Source organism: Tiliqua scincoides, chromosome 1, assembly GCF_035046505.1.
Source record: "Tiliqua scincoides isolate rTilSci1 chromosome 1, rTilSci1.hap2, whole genome shotgun sequence".
Lineage (NCBI taxonomy): Eukaryota > Metazoa > Chordata > Lepidosauria > Squamata > Scincidae > Tiliqua > Tiliqua scincoides.
The window spans coordinates 154,997,354-155,018,659 of record NC_089821.1 but is presented as its reverse complement, the minus strand read 5'-3'; the positions used below and the strand labels follow the sequence as shown (position 1 = coordinate 155,018,659).

General features: G+C 39.4%; 1 protein-coding gene across 8 annotated transcripts in view; it reads right to left on the bottom strand.

Annotated features, from left to right (window-relative positions):
* Window positions 1-21,306, bottom strand: part of PUM2 (pumilio RNA binding family member 2) — a 76,348-nt gene that overhangs the window by 14,881 nt on the left and 40,161 nt on the right. For 6 of the 8 annotated variants that reach the window (XM_066611742.1, XM_066611759.1, XM_066611768.1 and 3 more), the window contains exons 11-14: window positions 15,182-15,325; window positions 13,630-13,911; window positions 9,689-9,925; window positions 766-1,033 (exon numbers count right to left, since the gene is read on the bottom strand). In XM_066611742.1, coding sequence (XP_066467839.1) covers window positions 766-1,033; window positions 9,689-9,925; window positions 13,630-13,911; window positions 15,182-15,325 — 931 coding nt within the window. The remainder of the gene's footprint in view (window positions 1-765; window positions 1,034-9,688; window positions 9,926-13,629; window positions 13,912-15,181; window positions 15,326-21,306) is intronic. The other 2 variants (XM_066611783.1, XM_066611791.1) reach the window with 1 other exon arrangement.

The window sequence follows — 21,306 nt, the reverse complement described above, 5'->3', positions numbered from 1 at the left end:
ATGCCTCCATAAAAAACACATTCCAAACACACACACCCTCCTCCCCCGATTCATTATTTTGCTAATCTGGAGTATCTGCTCTAATTTCTTTTAATCTGGAGAAAAGCCAATGCCTACTCTTTCCATGCAAAAAAGGATTCCCCTTTCTCCCCCCCCCCCCCACTTTTTCCTCTAGGACTTTGCAGGACAGAGCAGAGGCATGGGTTACGCTTTCTGCAAAAGTCTAGCTTACAGGAAAGAAACTACTCCCCCCCCTCCACTTTCCGTGGGGCAAAAGACGCAATTTTTCTCCCATGGTTTGGACTTTTGTGGAAAATGCCAGCCATGCCTAGCAGCTGCCTTCGACAAAAATCCAAAAAGATGACCAAAAATATAAAAGGGAGGGGAACATCTTTCTGCCACCTGAATTTTTGCTTCAGAAGGCAGAAACGCATGGTGCATTTTGTAAAGCAGAACTCATGAGACAGAAGTGACAATTCAAACTCTACAGAAAGTGCAGGAGGGGAAGAGAAGATGACAGGAGAGCTAGCTTATCTTTCAAGAGGAACGCTTTTACTGGAAGCAAAGAGATACTCACCAGCTGCAAAGAAGTCACTGCTGCTACCACATAGGCAAGCGGGTTAACTGAAGTCTGTCTACAGCTATTCCTTTGCTGAATATTAAGGCAATGAACATTCAATGCGTTTTCCTCAAAGATCAAATTAAAGAAAACGTTTATTTTTGTAGTTGTTTTCTAGACAATTCTGCATTATTACAAATGCTTACCTAGAGCCATGTTGGTCTCGGGAAAATTCAACTATGTGTCCAACCAGGTCTCTTAGTTGAAGATTAGGGAAGCGATTGTTTCTGAAATCTTCCAACAACCTACTACGTCCAGAAGGCATAATATCAGACCTACTATAACGAAGACGTGAAGGAGGAAACAACTGGCTGCTGGAGCTAAAAAGACTGGAAGTACTTGCTGCGCTGCGATACTTTGCTTCTGCTCCAGGTGCTGCGGAGATATAGCGACCACTACCATTGGTCAGTCCTCCTACAATGAAGCAGTTCTGTCAGTAAAGAATTCTTAAAATGCCCTATAAATACTAAGGAATAAATTGTATTAGAACTAGGGAAGGTCAGAATAATGTGAGTCTCTTCTCACACTTCCTTTTTCATTTAAATGCCAGACAAGCAGTTTCTTATGTTAGAAGAAAACAAGCAAGTATTTTGGGGAGAAAAAAACTGACAGCCAAGTAATATTAAAATCAACCAAGACAACTCCAACATAAAAAACAAGAACCTTGCAACTGGTTTCTGGACATCAGTGCCATATGCACACTAGAAAAACTTCAATGCACACCCGGTTAATAATATTAGGCAGCCACATGAATTAAAAGTAAATTCTTAACTACCCTTTCCAGCCCTTCTATGTAAACTCTGATATAGTGTAAATGAGAAGCTTCCTATCTCTTCTAAAGAATCAACATAAATACTTCAGGATGCTAGCCTCAATCTGCTATCATTAAGCATATATATCTGAAATTCTAGAAAGAGTACAAAAATACCAACTCATTCAAGCAAAGCCCTGCTTTGACACCCTTCTCTCAAAGTATCTCCCTCTATATATCTCCCTTAGCCAACATGAGGCCTCAACTCCTTCCATTCTGAAACAGTTGCAACTGGGAAAAGTCATAATATGCATGCTTTAAGCACCTTCCGGGATTAAAATAAACGAAGAATAATCTAAAACAATGTCTGATTTTACCATACATGAAATCAGTACTACTCATGCCAATCCAGTTTCACTGTGTGGGACATAAAAGTATGGCTAGTCTGATTTCTGCTTGAAATATATTAGTTTAGCATCTTCAATACAAATACAAAAATGAAGTGTTTGCATGGGAATACGAGTCATTAATATAAACTACTAATTAATAAACATAAAAGACCGGGAAAATTTAATTTGTTATAAAGGGTAATAAGAAAACAATTCCAGTGCAACAGAGCCTGTAAACTACAACCACATAATCAATGCATCAAGGTATTACAAGCTAGCTAAACCAAGCTATTACAGGGATCTTGTAAACCTCTTTAAACATTTTACAGAATTTGAGGAATTATTTCATGGTAAATCAGCAATATTTATTGCCTGCTACAATATATACAACAAAAAGGACGATAAGTATTTTTCTTCTACATCAGTGCTCATCAAACCACAGTCCAGGGGCCAGATCCAGCTCAATGCTGCATCCCTCCCCCCATGTGAGCAGAGCTTACCATTCCAGCACGCTATTCACAAGAAGCTCCTCCATCTTCGTTGCATGTCCATACAAACAGTTGTGTATGCCCACAAATCTGGGAACAATGCCTGCTGGGACAGTGGGCTACAGACACAACTGCCCAGATCATCATGCAACACATAGGAAGGGGCTTCCTCTGAACTGCGCGCCAGAACAGTAAGCACTGGTTCGAACAGGGAGCAATTTAGCACAGTAGTCGCGAGTTTGGCGACTGCTGTTCTAGATAGTTTTAGGATCAAAGCTACTGAAATTGATAGTATTCAGGCAATAGCTTGAACAGCTACTTTTAGTCAAAACTAAGTTTAATCCAGAAAACTTTACATAAAGAAAAGCAATCCCACTAGTGCAAGGGGTGATGGCTGTGTCTCACATTTTCTGCCAGTTATCTTGCTGCCACATTCCAAGCCATTCTGTAGGGTCTTCAAACCCTCAAGAGTAGTTTTCCAGGGGGATACAATGGGTTGCACTGGGAAGATGGTGTTGGCAAAGAATCACTCCATTCACTGTACTCTGGATCTTGTCCACTGCACTCTTTTATACAAACTATGCAAACTATCCAAAATCTTCATCCACTATTTTGAGAGATTTGATAAATGGTTTTTGAAGACACAGTGACAGATAAATGATATACAAATTACATTGTTAAAAAAACATTTTGCGTTTGCTTTAACAACCACAGAAAGGGGGAATGTAGCCATGTAGACTAGACCCTAAAGATTTCTTCTGCACTTATTATGAAGGTGCAGAGAAAAACAGAAGTGATCTATTCTTGCTATGGAGATCAGTTTAAATACAGGGAATCACACTCTATGTAATATTATTTACAGACACCTGAAGAATATTGATTGAAATCTGGGAACGATTCAATGCACTAGCATTTTGAAAGCCACCAGGTGGCAGCAAAGCAGTACTTCTTGTATGACTTAAGCTGTAATATTGATCTGCACAAGAATTCTCCAGCTTGAGCAAATGGTTCAATGGTCGTGAACAAAGAATTTAGTCCTCATCCACTTCGATGTAATTAGTGCACACAATCAAGGCATAACAGACAAATTAAGAATAATTTGCACAGAGTTTTTTAAACAGAACCAGAAGAAGCTAAACAGTTATGTGATGTTGTTGCCCCTGGGGAAAAGGCATTCAGGTTCTCCCAGACAATAGGGAATGCCATTTACACACTTTCCAAGCTTATGAGCCCAAACCCCATCTTCTTACGTTTTCCACCTGGCAAAACTGCCAAGTATACCCGCCTCCAACTTCTTTATGTGCTTCTCTGCCCCAAGGCCCTGGCCACAGGCAAAAGGAAGAGAACTTCCAGGTTATCAGGTAATTTATCCAAACCTTCCAGTGGCTCCTTGGGGTAGCCCAATTCCCTCTGGTGAATCAATAAGCATGCACTCCAGCAATTTACTTAAAAGTTTATTAAATCTTTTCCATGTTAGTAAGAGGAAATCCCTCCACCATTTTGCTGCACACCAGTCATGAACTAACACTCTAGGCTCACTTCTCCCACATTCAAAGCTAAAAGCCCTTTTTGGTCCAGCCCAATCAAATAACCTTAATTCTGTAGTCATGATCTGCCCCTCTGTTGCTAACTCACATAGCTTCTAATTCTCAGGTGTCTGGCCTAAACTGACAGCCCCTGGTCTTTGTCCTTGCAGCACCCCCTCCCCCTGCTCATCAGAACAAGCCACCTGGTGGGTTACTCCCTTTTGGTGTCAGTAACTCTCCTCAACGGCATCTAAATTGTCAATTATATTCCTCTGGCTAGGCAGCCCTCTGACTTCTTCATCAACCTCAAAGTATTTCATACTCCCCCCTGCCCCGCAAAAGCATCTGGATCCCAAAAGGAAGAACATTTCCACTTCAGTACAAACTGGCTCGTACAAAAAAGAGCATCTCTCTTTAAAGCACAGCACCCCAAGGTTCCCAAATTTACCCACTCTAAGATGATGTAATAGGAAGGGGGAACCCACCTCTATGACAAGTTATATTTGCTATTAATTGTATTTACTGGGGAACCAAGGTTACTAAACATAAATGCTGTATGATCAGGACTACATCTAGTGATCTTTAAGGGTATGAACACATTTATTGCCTTTCCAAACTTATTTGGAAAACTGTGCTTGGAAACAGTTTTTTCTTTTAATAATGACAGTTTTTGGTAAATACTAATTAACTGGTATAATCTTGATTTCATTTCTATCGTCTATCAATCTTGCCTGGCCATTTTATAAAACTGACATGAAAGAATCAAAAAGACGATATATTCACTATATCACCTCTATGAGAAAGTAAACTAGGTAGAACAAGTGTTTGTATCACAGATCTGAATCGCCAAAGGAGATTGCCACATGCCACATGATAGAGCAGGGGTCTCCAAACCCCAGCCTGGTGAGCCTCTATCTGGCCCGAGGTCAGCTTCTGATCCCCTGAGAGTCTCTGGCCCAGTTGACCAAACACAATTGGAGTTGTGCTTGTGAGGTGGGAGAATGAGGGTCCATTTCAGTGTGCTTTGGGCTGCATTGGTGTTTGGAGAAATTCTGAACATTTGAGCCCATTTATTCATTCATCTAAGCTCCATCTTCAATGTATTAAATTTTATATTAAATTCTTTTTTCCAGCCCTCAACACTATGCCAGATGTGGCCCTTCAGCCAAAAAGTTTAGAGACCCCTGAGCAATGCCAGGAGAACACTAGGGAAGTGGAAACAGCAGATCAACTAAGGAAAATATTGGGACAGAGAAAGTAAGATGTAAGAAATCTACATAAAGGGGCAGTGTGGAAATGAGGAAGAATTTTATATGCTAAGATCTTGAAAAGGTCTGGACCTCTTGAGAGTTTTTTTTAAGCATTAGAAAAAAGAAATAAATCCTCTTTTGCTATATTTACTAGCAAACAAGAAAGAGGTACTGCTTTCCTGTGATTTTTTCCCCTTGGGATAGCAGAACAAACAAATGAAGCAGATTATGGCCCCAATCTGGAATGTAACATTTATCTTTAGCTCCTCCAACTCAACAGGCAAACTCAAGAAAAATTTCACAGTTGTGTGCAGATTTAATGCAAATAGCTGTTAGAAACCAAGGACCTTGAATGCATGTACAAGCCCTTATGTATGCATAAACGGGGCAAATATAATCAACTTAAAGCTCATATTACTTGATGTGCATTTGAAACAATGTCTATTCCACATATTCTGCTGAATGTTTCAAGTAGATATTCTCAAAACATCCTGAAAATTAACAGTTCATATTTCAGTTCAGTGGATGTCAGGGAATGCTTTCACTTAAACACTGATCAGATTCAGAAAAGCTTGAGCCTTCAGCTGACAAAGAAAAGTGGAGGAAAGTTTCTTTTTCATAGCGTGATGCATACAACAGCTTCCCATTTCATTGCCACTCAGGAAAATGTCTTTGTTCAAACTAGACAGTTAACAAGCCAGGCTATCAAACCACAATCTCACCCTGGTTTGTTAAATATGGATTTTACAAACCATAGTTTTCTGTGTTCAGACATAGCAAGGCAGGAACAAATAAATGCTTTTGGTTTCCTCCACTTATGCACATGGGGAGGAATGTGTGAGGCCAAGGCTTGTAAACGCAAAGTGTACTTTGCTTTTTCACAATACAGCTAATATCTCACTTTTAATTATTCAATGTGTAGAGTCCAGAATAATTCTACAAATAACTTGTCATGGAGCATAGAGGGTAAAAGTTAATATTGATTGAGCCTAGAAAAGATTTTCCTCTACTAAATTAGCCATTTTTATACACAGGAATCCAGTAAACATTTATTTGAGATTTAAAATCTCCTATAAACTCTGTCACCTTTTGCTGAGACTTTGGGAAGGGAGAACCCAAATGGAAAATTTTGGATGAAGAAACTCTCTTCCATTGTAACTGCAGATTCATACAGTATAATCACTTCAGTAGAACTCTGTCTACATTTTTTGTCCATTTACAAATTCACAATATGAAACATAGCCAAGTTTAAAACAAGTTGCTTCCATAGAACAAGAGTATGCTCTAAGATTAACATCTCTGGTCTCCCAACGATATATTACTTATAGCACAATCCTATGTATGTCTACTTACAAGTAAGTTTCAATGTGTTTAATGGGGTTTACTCTCAGGAATGTTTGTATAGGAGTGCAGTCCTACAAAGGTTTACCTATTTGGATACTCAGTCTGGGTCATTCTTTTGCAGTGAACTGCTGCTGTGAACTTTTGCAATGAACTATTTGAAAACCGTACACCCATCACAGAAACTAACTTTATAACGCCGTACTAAAAGCATGACTATATACACAGCCTTGTTTGATCAGAATGAAGTTAACTGCATTTAATCCCCTCCATAGAAGGTTTACAAACTCATATTTCAACTTGCCCTCATTTTACATTTCATTTTATGAGCACATTAATTTCTGATTTTTAAAAAATCTTACAAGACATTTATATAACAGGTACATGCCAATATTAATCCTCTATCAGTGGTTTCAGGACTCACCAATAGGTGATGACCCAATTTTTGGTGGTTCATGAAACTGACAGGGTAGATTAGGCTATGTGCATCAAGGGTTAAACAAGCTGCTATAGGGGCAGCAGCTGCCCAGTCACATTATAGCCACACCCCTTGGCATTTAAAAAACAGGAAGCAGCCTCTACAGTCTCTAAAAAGTATGGGAACCACTGCTCTAGATGTTAACTTTCCAAAGTGTTCCTGTTGTTAAGGGAATAAACTACTAAAGGTTTTTTTTTAATTACTCAAAGACAAAATAATATTTGAAAGCTGCCTATTGTGTCAAATTAAGAATACATGCCCAACATAACTAAAAATACAATTATTTGAATTCTGCATGTTCTGCAGTAGATTCCCAAGAAAAAAAATGTTCATTCCACAATGTGGCTGATACAGTTCTGAGCATTAAGATGACTGAAAATGTGGTACTCTATACAGATTACAACTTACTATATACCTCAGCTTTTAATTTTTAAACACAAATTGTTATGATTGCAAAGAAACAGTTCAATGCTCAGTGATCTCAGAAACCAAAGAAACTGTCAGGTTAAGACTTCTGATGCCCCCCCCCCCCGTTCCTTTTCTGGTCAGATATTTTTTGCAGAAGGGTAATCTCAATCTGGGAGGTATTTTAGGATCCTGTATGCTTCTTAATAGCAGAGAGGAAATATCTGATCCAAGCTGGGATCTAAAGAGTTTCACACATACATGGAAAGGACTTCCATTTCAGGGGGAGGGATTACTAATTTTCCTGTTCAATTATGACTTTTTGCATCACACTTAGTCCTGTTTGGGAAGTCCCTTAGTCTCCAGCTGCAGCTTTTCTGGAGACCCCAGGGGCTTCAGTGAAAGTAGCGGCTGGAAAACGTTCAATTACATATGCAAAAATCTTCAGATGTTAGCCACTATGTTTATGTGAAGGTGGTATTCTTTCCTGATATTTCAACAAAAAGCCTACATTAATCCTGGGGACAGACTGAGATGTAAACTATTGCAAACTCAGCTGTTGCACAGCTCAGATTAATTGCTCTCTTCCCGCACTGTCAAGCGCAAGAGAAACTGAAACACTTTCGAGATTGGACTAAATAAGAATCATCCAAACATAACCTAAGTCAGTTCAATCCTGAGACTGACAACTAAATGATGCTTCCGAAAAGCCTTGTTTAACACTGGGTGGTGCTTGTTTCACTACAGCTCGAACCATCTCAAGTACAGTGGGCCTCCAGTATATGCAGATCCCATATCCATGGATTAAGTATCTGCAGGGCCCCCTTCGCTCCCCTCCACTCTGGATGGCGTTCCGCCGGGCTCAGAATGACTGTAATAAGTGAAAAAAACACTTCTAGTTTTGCAAAAAAAGTCATTTTTCATTTATTACAGTCATTCTGAGCTTTGCAAAGTCTGTGGGCAGATGTGCGTGGCCTCTGCAGAGCTCAGAACATCCTATGGGGGCACGCAGATCTCCCCTTGCCTCCAGAGGGCAGGGGAGGTGTCCCCCGTATCCACGAATTCACAGGGGGGGTTCCAGAATGGGAAACCCTCCCCGGCGGATACAGGAGCATGCCTGTACATAGGGATTAATTTAAGTACCTTCTTCAGCCTTTAGCTATGTGACTGTCTTATTCGAAAAAGATCAGAGTAAAGAAAAAACAGACCTTAGAGAATGAAGAATTTGTAATTAGACTTTGAAGGAAATTTAAAAAGTTATTATGTAACTAACACCAGTATTGATGACACATTTACGCAAATCAAACACAGATAATGTTTCTAATAAGTTGAACATTAGCAAAAAAAATATGGCTTTATCAAGTATAATTTTCTTAAATGTAGACAAATACCCAATATAAATAAGATCAAGAAACATATATGCAATATCCAATTGCCTTCTTTTTGGAAAGGAACAAGTATCTGGGTAACATACCATGACAGAGAAAACCAAATTTAAAGAAATTGCAAAAAACTGCAACTTTTTGAAACATTTCTGATATCCAGGTTTTGGATCTTGATATAGGTGGAGAAACCCTTCTCTAGCAAAATTTCCAGTAATCACAAATTTCAAAGTATAAAAAATATAAACTTGTTATACACAACATACACTAAATACAACATTAAATAGGGAAATATGCAATTACACATGGTAAAACAGACCCTTTCAACATAAGTACAGAATTATAAGTTGTAATTAGATTACATATTTTAAAAATAGACTTAATGCCGGCACTCTCACTGGCTCAAATATTTAAACCTTGTCTACACAAAATCAAACGAAATATTACTGATACAGTGGGTGTAATGGAAAGGATGCATTATAGACTAAATACCACTGCTGTTATCTCCACTTCTCTCCCCCCACCCATCCGCCCAAGTTTTTTAGCCAATTTTCTTCACCTTTGACACTGAAGATTTATTGCAAAATCATTAACCTACTTATTCGGAAAGCAGCATTTTCAGTACTGCAAGTTTGGTTTGAGCTTTTCTTTAAAAGATAAAATTGTATCACTACCACGCACCAAACATTAGCCTAAAGCTGACTCCATAAAAAGCAGACACATGTTTAACAAAGAAAGAAGGAAAATATACATTTGACTGTCATACAACAACAGCAACACAAAACAACCCAAACTTAGTTTTCCTAAGTATTAAACTTGCATTTTTATGAGGCAAGTCTGCAGGGTGATATGGGAAAACCTGTTGCTCCCACAGCCAATGATTTTCAATGACTACATCAGTTAAAGATTGACCATACTGAGCAACTTACTGGGACTAAGTTCACTAGACAACATTGCTTCAAATTGACATCTTTAACTCAACATAAAATATTTATATACACATAAAAATACATAAATACACATACATATACAAACAAAAAAGGGCTTTTTATTTTTTACCTAAATGCAAACTGGATGAGGATCCATGTGATGAAAGTGATGGCGGTGGCGTAAGTGAATGTCCTGGAGTTTGGCTTGGCAGAGGCATGCCTATTGGGCTTGGAGAGGAGGAAAATCCCAGACTATTGTAAAATGGCTGCCCTATGGGTGCTAGGCTGCTACTAGATCTTTTGTACAAGTCAGAACTAGTAGATAGAGACTCTCTCCTTGTGGCACTACTACTTGCAGAACTGCCAACTGAAGAAGAAATAAAAAGACCCTATTACATACAGTGTCAACCAAATAAAACCTAGCCCCAACCTACAGCTGGGCAATAACAGATGTGTTCACAATAATTATAACAATCAAATTATTCTGAAGACAAATTACTGTGATAATCACACATGCTTTAATAAATCACAAAATGAGTACAGGCATTACTCAAAGAAGAATTTTAAGTAATTTCCACATCTTGATACACTCAAGACTAACATGTTTGTAATATTTTAATATTCTGGAGTCAGACTTTGGGACCAATAGTCAGGTATGTTGTACTGTGTTAATATGAACCAATGAAACTGAAGATTAAGTTGAACTATTTCTGCAGACAACTCCTTTAAGCTTTTTTTCCAGCTGATCTATTTTGATGGGAAGAGGCCCAAGATTTGTTCTCCATGAGACTTCCCTTGCTATGACAAACATTTTACTTCACCTCACTCTACAACTGCCACTCAAAAAACAAAAATTCATCCTAGATTGCACTTCTCAGAATCATACAAACAGACCAGTCTCAGAAAACATTTTTTAAACATTCCATAGGTATTCTGAAGGCAGGTCAGACTATTTGGACTGCAGAAGCAGAGTATAGAATTGGGTAGACAAGGTAAAACAGGGAACTGGGATATGTTCATAAGGATATGAACTTACTAGAAGTTTAAGATTTATATATTGCCCAGCATTACAGGATAAATTACATTCAAGTTTTGTAAGTTTTAAACTCTCAAAAAAAAGTTATACAATAGTGAGATGTTGAAAAGGCCTTGTTCTCCATCTAGTGAAACCACAGACATAGCTAAGATTTTGTTCCTTATTTAACGTATGATCAAGTATTCTGAACCTAGCCTTCCCTTTCATTTTCATTAAAGTTTGCAGACAAAGTCCAAATCAAGTGTCATTCATTATGTCAGATCACACACAGAGACAGACCGACAGTCATCAGTCATACAGAATTCAGGTCAAGTACAGCATTTATTTGTGAGGATTTTGTTCCCTTGCAATGTGCAAACACTTCAGAATATATTTATGGTCCCTTTTTATTAATGTAATTTTAGCACACAGTCTAGCAGAGGAAGACAGTGCATTGGCATCCCAACAGACCAGTGTTTCTCAAACTGTGGGTTGGGACCCACTAGGTGGGTCATGAGTCAATTTCAAGTGGGTCCCCATTCATTGCAGTATTTTATTTTTAATACTTGATACTCCCATGGGATGTGACTGCATTTGGGGAAATGCTACAGACCTGTACTTTTAACAAGCTACTCTGTATATGCTTTTAACAATGACAGTAAATTGGGCTTACTCCTGAGTAGGACTGCAGCCTAGGATTGTTAAAAATTGTCCTGCTTGATGATGTCACTTCCATCATGATATCACTTCCGGTGGGTCCCCATAGATTCTCATTCTAAAAAGTGGGTCCTGATGCTAAATGCATGAGAACCACTGCAACGGACCTAAGTTTGTTAGGTTCCAAGACCAAGATGATATAGCAGTTTCCCCCACCCCCTCAGAAATATATGGTGCAGTGGTGAAGGTCTACATGTGGAAACCCAGTTTCAATTACAAGTTCAGTTATGAAACTCACTGGATCGCCTTCAGCAAGTCACTATCTTTCAAATGTCTCTATGTCAGAGAGTAATTTTATTGCAAGGCTGTAGTACAACTGAGAGTTTTAGAAAAAGAGTGAAAAAATAAAATAAAGGGCTACTTAGTGGTATCAATTCAGTTAATTCTTAGATTTTAAAAAACTGTTTTATTGCAGAGACATTTTAATCCTAATTTAGAATTAATATTCTTTTTTAATGCAACAATAGTTGGGAAAATAAAAGAATCCTTTTCATAAAAGGATCTTTTAAAAATGTTATACTAAACCTTTCTCCTATAACTACATTTTTGGAAAGAGTTTCATTTACACAATCTGTGAGAATTTGATAAAACAAAGTTAATCTGAAACGGCACTGGGCAGCAATGCTGGTTTAATAGTTCTGAAAAAAATGCAGGACTACAAATGAGGTTGTTTCATAGGCAGACTTATCTCTTTCACACTAGACCAACAAATCTTTGATGGCTTACTATAAAAAGGGTGTTTGAGAATATTTCCCTACACCAAAATGACAGCAGCATAATTCTCAATATGTTTATCAATTTTTGCCATTTACAGTCAATTTACAACATTTTCTTATAGTACATTCTGTCAGTCTTTTTAAATGGATATTTACCAGATGGACTAAACCATCTATAACATTAAAAGGGGAAACTGCTTATAATAGTGGAATTTAAGAACTCCAAGTTCTCCTAAACTTAAAAAATTTTTCACATGGGATATTTTCCCATCATCTCAAGGTGCGAAAGCTCATTTACAAAGTGCACCTAATTATGTGTGCTTCACTCATTCCTTCAATGTACATAACTAATAACTACTCTTGTATGCCTCATCATTGGTCAATGTTTTCTTTAAATGCAAACCCTTTCCCACAATCTAGAAACTTAAATCTCAAACAGGATGTATATACCGGCGTGCTTCCTTATCTGCAGGGGTTCTGTTCTGGAAACCCATGTGGATACCTGCAATGGCGGATGCAGGCAAATGGCCTCACCTTCGGACGGGCCGCTGAGCTCAGTAGAGTCTGGAGACATTCATCTCTGGTCTCTGTCAAGCTCAGAATAAGCTCAAAAGAAAAAAAAATGCAACTTCCGGTTTTATTTCTGGGCTTCCTAATGCCTTATGCGGCATTAAAAACGTCCCTTCCATTTTTTCTGTGAAACCAGAAGTTGCTTTTTTTTTACCCGCTTTCAAGCTCAGTCTGAGCTTGGAAGGGGACAGGGGTAGATATCCCCAGCCTCTGCTGAACTCAGAGGCTCCTCCAGAGGTGAAGAGAGTGGAGCTCCCCTTGCCCCTAGAGGGGTTGCGCATGGGGACACATGCACTGGGGGACAGACTCAATCTGCAGGTAAGTGAATCCGAGGATACAAGATCCGCAGATATGGAGCCCCCCTATACACTTATGCTATCAAGCTGTGAATAAAGCAATATATAAATATGATTGTACAACAAAAATAAAAGTAAATCACGATACTTAAGTACTTCTGAACTGAAGCAGTTAGATATTGTGATTTTTTGGAAAGATCATTCTGAGGCAGTGGCAAAAGTCCTCTTGCCCCTACACAGAAGCAACAAATGTCCATGGAAGGGGAATATGAAATGGAAGGGGCTTGCTTCCATTATCTTTCACTATGGATGTAACCCTGGGTGACGATGAAAAGATTTCTTAGCTCACTGCCTCAGGTATTCCTGGCATGCGTCCTGTGAACTACTGAGACAGGAAAGAAAACACAATTTTCAATCTCCAGCAACTGATTGCTGATGCTGCCAGAGGTGAAGGTAGAAAATCTCATTCACCCTTCATTCAAATGCAATCCTAGTAACAAAGAGGAGGCTAACTTGAGTACAAGACCAGCCAATCACAAACAAGCTCTTCAAAAACCCCAATATATGCTATCTATCCTGCTTGCTATTTTACCCAACACTTTCCTCATGTGCAAAACTAGGCTGAGGAACCACCTTCCTTTCATCCCTAGAGGTAGCATTTTAATTTTGAATTAATGAGTATACAATTAATTGGGTAAACAGCATTTTCTTTGTCACAGCAGCCCACAGAACGTCTTCTTTTTAAAAAATTGCTTACCTGATGAGCCAAATCCACCAAGTGCAGAACCAATAGCAGCTCCTAAGGAGCTGCTGCTTCCAAAGCCAAGGGATGTGTTTCCTGGCTGACCAGGACCATGTGAAAAGAGTGAACTGCTCTGGGAGTTATTGGTCAATGTACTGTTGCCATAAAATGAATTCGACTGTAGACTATTGTTTGTTTGCTGTTGCTGCTGTTGCGGCTGGGCACCAAGGGGCCGAAAAAGCCCATTTGTGGCTCCTGTGAGATTGTTTGCTGTTCCTCCAGCTGAAGCTGCTGCAGCTGCAAGACACATGATTCTGAATTATCATCAATAGAAGACTACAACATTTTAGCTTCAGAAATAGGCTAGTTTTCATGAATCTTTCCCTACCTTTCTGCTTTGGGATATCTATTCTCTCATTATGTGGATGTACAATGCAAGAAAGAAAACAAAGAACATACTGGGCTCATCACAGCCTAGTGCACACAGGTATTGCACCAGGGATGTCAAACCCACCTCAGCCCAATGGCCACATTCTATTCATGGCACCTGGTTGAGGTCCAGTGGTCCAAGGGTCACCCACATCCCTCCAAACGTGACCTGAGCTGTGCTCCAGCCACCTCTGGAGAGTGTTCTGAGGGTTGGGGAGATTGTGCACCACCTCCCTGGCCCTCTAACTGATGTTCTGAGGCCTCAGACAGCCTTAGAATGTCACTTCCGATTTTTCTGAAAACCGTAAGTGACATTTTAAGGCCTTCCAAAGCCTCAGATAATCATTCTGAGGGCTAGGGATGTTGTGCATGGCCTCCCTTAGCCCCAAGAACACCCTCTGGACCTGACTGTAGCACAGCTCCGGTTGCATTTGGAGGGGGCAGGGGGGTGGCCCTGGAACTCTATAGGCCACCAGAAGAGATTCCACAGACTGTACCTGGCCTGCAGGTTGAATGTTTCACACCCCTGAGCTATACAATTCCATCTCCAAGGATAATTACAGGGAGGGGAGAAGGGGGTGACAGCCTCCCAAGCAATTAAAAAAATGAGATTTCAATAATGTAATATTTTATGCCTTGCAGAAATGGGAGTGGAGGGAATGTGTAATTTTTTTAATGTTTTATTTTTTGTTCCATGAGAATAAAAAACTAACAGAAAAGAGCATTACATAGATATGTTATAAGTTGCGTGTTAAGAAAAAAGTGGGGAAACACAAATATATGCGATCAAAACATTAAACCATTTCTGTCTAATGTTGCATATATGCAACAGGGACCAAATGTGTACACCTGTGGGCTGGGCAAAAACAGGTTAATCTGTATATCAACACTCTTTATGCAGCTTATGATATTATATCAAGGAATGGCCTCCAGATATTCTCAAATATGTCCATATGCAACTAAGGCCAATATGCCATTCACTCAAATACCGATAGACAAAATATCATCCATCCATTTAGCACGTTGATTGGCATCTTTCCTTCCAGTTAAATAGTATAAGTCTTTTGCCATTGTTAACATTACACAACTCATTTTCTTCACAAAATTGCAAATAATGCATTGTAGAAAATGTACCTACCTGCTTGTGCAGCCGCAGAACTGATGATAACAGGTGTTGAGGCCACCAACCTGACAGGGGCTCCTAGTCCAGTTCTTGCTCCAGGACCTACCACCAAAGCACCCGTCTGATCATAATAGGCAGTGGGGGCTAGCACTTGATAGCCTAATCAATACAAAACACACACTAGTAAAATTATTTATTTGGAATAAACACTTCATTTTGAAATGATCTGAAGAATTTTTATAACATTTAACCATTTGGTGATAGCTTTACAGTTTGTCTTCCAGAAGTGACAAACCAATTCCTAAATCAAATCTAATTCTTCTAGCACTGAAACTTTGGCTGAGATACATGATTTATCACCAGTTAGGCTGCCTGAGGCTAAATAAAAATGTTCTCCAGTCAAGTAAACAAGTGATTGCATTTGTGGCTTTCCTTCATCTATTTGCTCTCTCCTCTATCAACATGACAGGAGTCTCCAAGAAGACTGCCCTGCCCCTTTAAAGCTAGGAAATAATTCAAAAATTGCTCTTCCAAGCCAGGAAAGTGCTACAGAAGTATTGCTACTGTATGAACTTCAAACACTACTGCTTTTCACAAACAACAGCAGTGGTGGAATGTAGTGGGCAGGTTAAGTGGAGTGGACCAGAAACCACCACCACCACAGTTCTATTAGCTCAAGAATATGCTATAGCCAATGCCTGCTGCCATAGTTTTTAGCTTTCATTTGAAGCCCAGTCCAAAACCCCCAAAAAAGGGTCTTTCCTGACATTCAAAGAGGACCTTCTAAAAACACGTTAGAATATGTTTTACTTTCTTACACCTAAAATTGATATGCTGCATTGTATTCTACAACACTGATTGTTTTTATTCAAGTTCACACAGACATAATGTCTAGCAAAGTTCCAAATACACCACTGCTTGTGGACCAGACCTTGGTGAATACTGCCCTCAATTCACATTTACCACAAATTTTAGGAATCATAGATAAAAACATTTGAGTACTGAAAAACCTAAGCTCACTCTGGGCGCAATCCTAACCCCTTATGTCAGTGCTTTCCAGCACTGACATAAGGGCAACAAAGCTCCAAGGGAATAAACATTCCCTTGCTTTGAGGAGGCCTCTGTGTGTGACACCCAACTGCTGGATGCAGCACATGTCCCACTGGTACCGCTATGCCAGTGCTGGAAAGCACTGACATAAGAGGTTAGGATTTCGCCCTAAGTTGCTCACAAACATTGGGGAGTTGTCAATTTGATCATTTTTCAAGCAGAAAAAAATCTTTTCATAGAGGTTCCTTAAAAATCCAGAGTTGATTTATTTTAAAACACTTTTCCCCTCACCTCTCTTGCCACAGTACAATCCAAGGAGAGTTATAAAGCAGAGACCACCACAAAATTAAGCAAGAAAAGAAATTCAAATTAAAAGGTCATTCCAGCAACTCCTCCACTACCACCCTCATCCCTCACCAAAAGCTACCTTGAATGTATTCAAGGTTTCCCTAGAAAGGTATAGCAGTTCTGTTCCTCCCAGGCCCTAAGAGCACAAACTACTTACGCCAGGTGAGAGTCTGCACAGGCAGCCTTAAAAAAAATTAGGATTATTGGGTTCCCTAAAGAGATGTGTGTGGGTCCAAAAGTTGAGGTAATGATTTGGCACAATGTGTGTTCAGCCAAAGGATTAGGGAGGAGGAAGGGAAAGATAGTGGTGACTTTGAGGGGGTGTCGCCTTCCACAAGTGTAGATCTCTGTGCACAAGCAGTGGTGGGTTTTATACAATATTATGAGTGCACTCCTAATGCATGGTTACTCAAAAGTAAGTCTCACTACATGCAATGAGACTTACTCCCTTGCAACTGTATTTAGGATTGCCCAAGAATATACATGCAGGCATCTGACTATACACTACCCATAATTAGCAAAACACTATATAATGAGAGAATGAACAAAAGTGTGTGAGAAACAATGGAATCACATTGTCTTCATATTACAAATACATATACAAAACTAAACTGTGCTGTTCTGCTCTACTACCTTCACTACCATTTTCACATGCTAGCAAATGGTCGGGCTTTGACTGCACACTGCATTACTGCTCCTCTGTAAAGAATGTAGAATAGGCTGTTAGAGGATAGACATTACAAACATTACAAACTCTTTGTAGATGAACACGTGCACTTACAATACACTAAGCAAGATATACAAGTTCATATGCCATAAACTATATGACAGTTAACCATATGTGCTCTAATGAGTACAAAGATGGTGGTCCTATCACTGGTTAACTAGGAATCAGTGTACAATTATGTTTAAAAGTAATTATGCAAATGACAACAAGAAAATTATTGCTGTCAGTCTATGCATTCGAATCATGGTACTAAAAATTTTTCTGGCAGAGAATATTTAGAACTGAAACACTAAAATTTAAGTAGTGTAGGCACGCCCCGGTATCTGCTGGGGGTTCTGTCCTGGAACCCCCCACGGTTAACTGAAACCATGGAACGCCCTCCCCGCCCTCCAGAGGGGAAGGAATCACTGCTCCTGAGGGTCCTCTCAGCCAAGCAGAGGCTGCAAACCTCTGCCAGGTTCAGAATGAGCATGACAATAAAAAAGAAGCTACCTCTGGTTTCTCCATGAAGCCTTCTGAGGCTTCCCTGGGCCTCCCAACGCTTTATAAGGCATTAAAAACTTCGCTTCTGGTTTCTCCATTAAACCGGAAGCAGCTTTTTTTTTTTTTTACACTATTGGGCTCAGTCAGAGCCCAGCAGAGGTTGTGGACAGATGCCCCCTCACCTCTGGAGGGGGCATGCAGACCCAATCCATGGATAAGTGAATTTGCTTGTGAATGAGATCCGCTGATACAGCCCCCCCCCCCCAGTAATTCCAGATCTCTTTAACTTTTGCTTCCAGTGTATGCATGCCCCTAATAAATCTAGTTTCTACCTAAAACAAAGTAATGGCATGACTAAGCACATGCTAGATCACATGAAAATCTCCTCTCCTCACTGCAAGAAAATGGAATCTCTGGGGTAGTTTTGATCCTGAGCATTTGTAACAGGTGCCATGGTGAACCAGGATATTATTTCTACCATTTTCTCCTGAACACTATTCCTATGCAACAGTGTATGTAGCATTACAGCTTGCAGGAGGGGCTAGGCTGTGTTGCTTAACTGAACGGCACAGAAGAAGATTATCTGGAGAAGATGCTAGGGCTGAAAAGGCTATACCAAAACAAAGGAAGCGTGGAAGCGTAACTATGACTTCTATCATTGCAATTGAAATGGGAGGCACAAGAGTTCACAGTCAAATATTCTATATGTTGTCTGGGTTTGACTCTAGGAAAAGTTAACAATGAGCCATATGCATTTACTAAAATAGCAAACATTCACTGCTGTCCATCTCTATGTCCAATAACAGCACATCTATAAGAAAACTTGTACACTGCCTTAAGTTTTTAAAAATTTGATGCCGTGGTCTTGAGTGATACTGTGTATAAAACCACAGCAGGGGTCTTACATAGAGTACAAATGTTACTATCTTTTCAATACAAACACGATCTAATCTGTCAACCCCCTATCTTCTTCTTTTATATTAAGAAAAGAAGATGCTGAACCCATGGCTTTATTTTAATAATTGGTATCTCAAGATTTATTTTGCCACCTTACCCTAAGAATAGAGTTCATGTTTTCTTTGCACTGGTCTCTTCTACAATACCAACTTTAAGTCTCCCCATACCCTTAACCTCAGGGTTTCCAAGTGTGCCTTGTGACCTCTTAGGGCATCATGGTACACTCACAGGGGCACTGCAGGATGTCCCCAGTGAACACTCCTACCTGTTCTCTTGAGTACCACCACTTGTTCTCTTGAGTACCTCTTGAGATTTTGTGAGATCCTGGTGCCTGGTTGAGCCAGGAAGAGGAGGCTGCGGGGGTGTTATGACCCAGGCAAGTTTTAAATAAGTGTCTTAATCCCTTTCAATAACCATCAACCCCACCAGGATCACTTGATCCACAGCTGAAATGTTTTGCAAGTCTCTCTCTGTTCTGTATATTACGTATTGACTTTTTTGCAATCCTTGCTCAACATTCAAATAATTCTACTCTTTCACAATACCTAACCGTACCTGTACAGACGAAGTCTGTGTCACACATCCATCTCATCTATTTTTCTGGGACTACTAAAACCAAAACACAACCACTAGCTTTAGCTTTTTGTTGTTCATCTGCACATTTTTACAAGTCATAGCCTCTAACTTATTAAAAAAAACTTTTAAAAATCTTCCTGTAAAAGGTACAAGATCATCTCCCACAATCAAAGAAAATGACAAAGTAAAGTTTGAGTTGCCCTTCATGCATAGTACAATCGGAGATTATACTTAAATATAAACCAAGCAAGCAACCCATTCCTGCTTCTCCATAGCAACAGATAGCTTGCAACTATAATCACTCACTAATACTTACTTTACAAGGGAGTAATTTGCAATGAACACAGTGGAATCACTTTCAGTAAAACAGTATCAACCAAAAATGGCACTGTTATACAAAGGATCAAGTTCAAAGTACTTGCCAGCAAACCTCCACCACAATGAAGTTTAGTTTGATGCACCAGTTATTTTACTTGCAGTGGCCTCAGTCTGGACAGAAAAGATTGCGCAACATGTTCAACACCTGTAAAAGCTGCCATTTTTGTAGGATATTGCTTATCCCATAATAAGGGTGGTTACACTAGTTTACAATGTCACACATTCCACTATTTACTAAGTCAGATAATCTATGCACCAACAGCCTGAAATACTGATGAAAATCACTCAAGGCAGCATTTTGTACACTCAAAGCAAAAACCCAGCTATAAAAGCATCTGTATATACATAGCATAGCACTTCAGTGCTCTTTAAACACAAAATCTTACTTGTGCTATTATCTGTTAAATGTAAATATTAGACATTTTGGGTTATATAGAGAGTTACACCTTTACATACATGCAGGGACAGAAATAACTGCAAAATTAGCAATGCATACCTCAAGTGGCATGCATGCACGTTCAAGTAGAAATGCATGAGACAAATCTAACAGCTATTCCTCATTAACAAATGACAAATTCCCTCTCAATTGCATAATTTAAGATGGAAGTACATTACATATGAATATAAGGAATTTAGCTTAAAATCAGTTATGCCACAATTAATGCTTCTGAATATCAGTGTTGAAAGCTGCTTAGTGCTCTATCACCACACAGCTTAGCGCTCTACCACCATATCGCAAACACTACATATTAAGATACAATGATTTGGATCAAAAGAACTTCTTGTATAAATGGAAGATGCTTCCACTTACACAGGGGTCTCCAAACTACAGCTTGGGGGCCACATCAGACCACAAGATTTCATCTGGCCCACAGAAACTTAAAAATTTTTTTTCCTCCAACCACGCAGTCAGACAGTTAACAAATGCAGTTCTGTCCACCATACTCCTTTCCATATGGCCAGAGTGGTGTCAATATTTTTGCACATGTGTAAGCAAATCATAACCAGGTTTCCACAACAGATCTAGCAGAGACAGTGTACCAAACACTGCTCACCTCCACCCTATATAAGCAGCTCACGTCAAGCCCTGCTTCTTGTATCATCTCTGTGAGCAACTATTGTCTTTGCAAAGATACTAATCATTAGAATTTTAAAAGATAATTCTAATCTTTTCACTGTTCAGATATACTCTTCATGTAAGTTTCATACATTCAATTATAAAATTGATTTTTTTAGCCCATAAAAGTGTAAAATATACAACGTGGCCCTTGTACTGAAAAGTCTGGAGATACCTGCACTTACATCAGGCGGAGGTCTATAATTGACTATTATTTTCCCTGCCTATAAGCCAGCTTATAGCCCGTTATGCACACCACATGCCTTTCCACAGAGGCTGCCAACTCTCAGGAGTGGCTTTTTGGACATCTCAAAGGGATGTACAGCTGGACACAGGAAAAGTCCCACTGCACAAGTAGAACCCCTCCCATGCTTCTTTTGATCCAAGTCATTATATTACCTGTTCTTCTGAAGGTATGCTAAGAAGGAACTTAATGCACTGGGTAGTTTAATTCTCTTAAGGACAGTGATGGCAAAACCACCAGTGGTAAAGGATTGGGAGCAG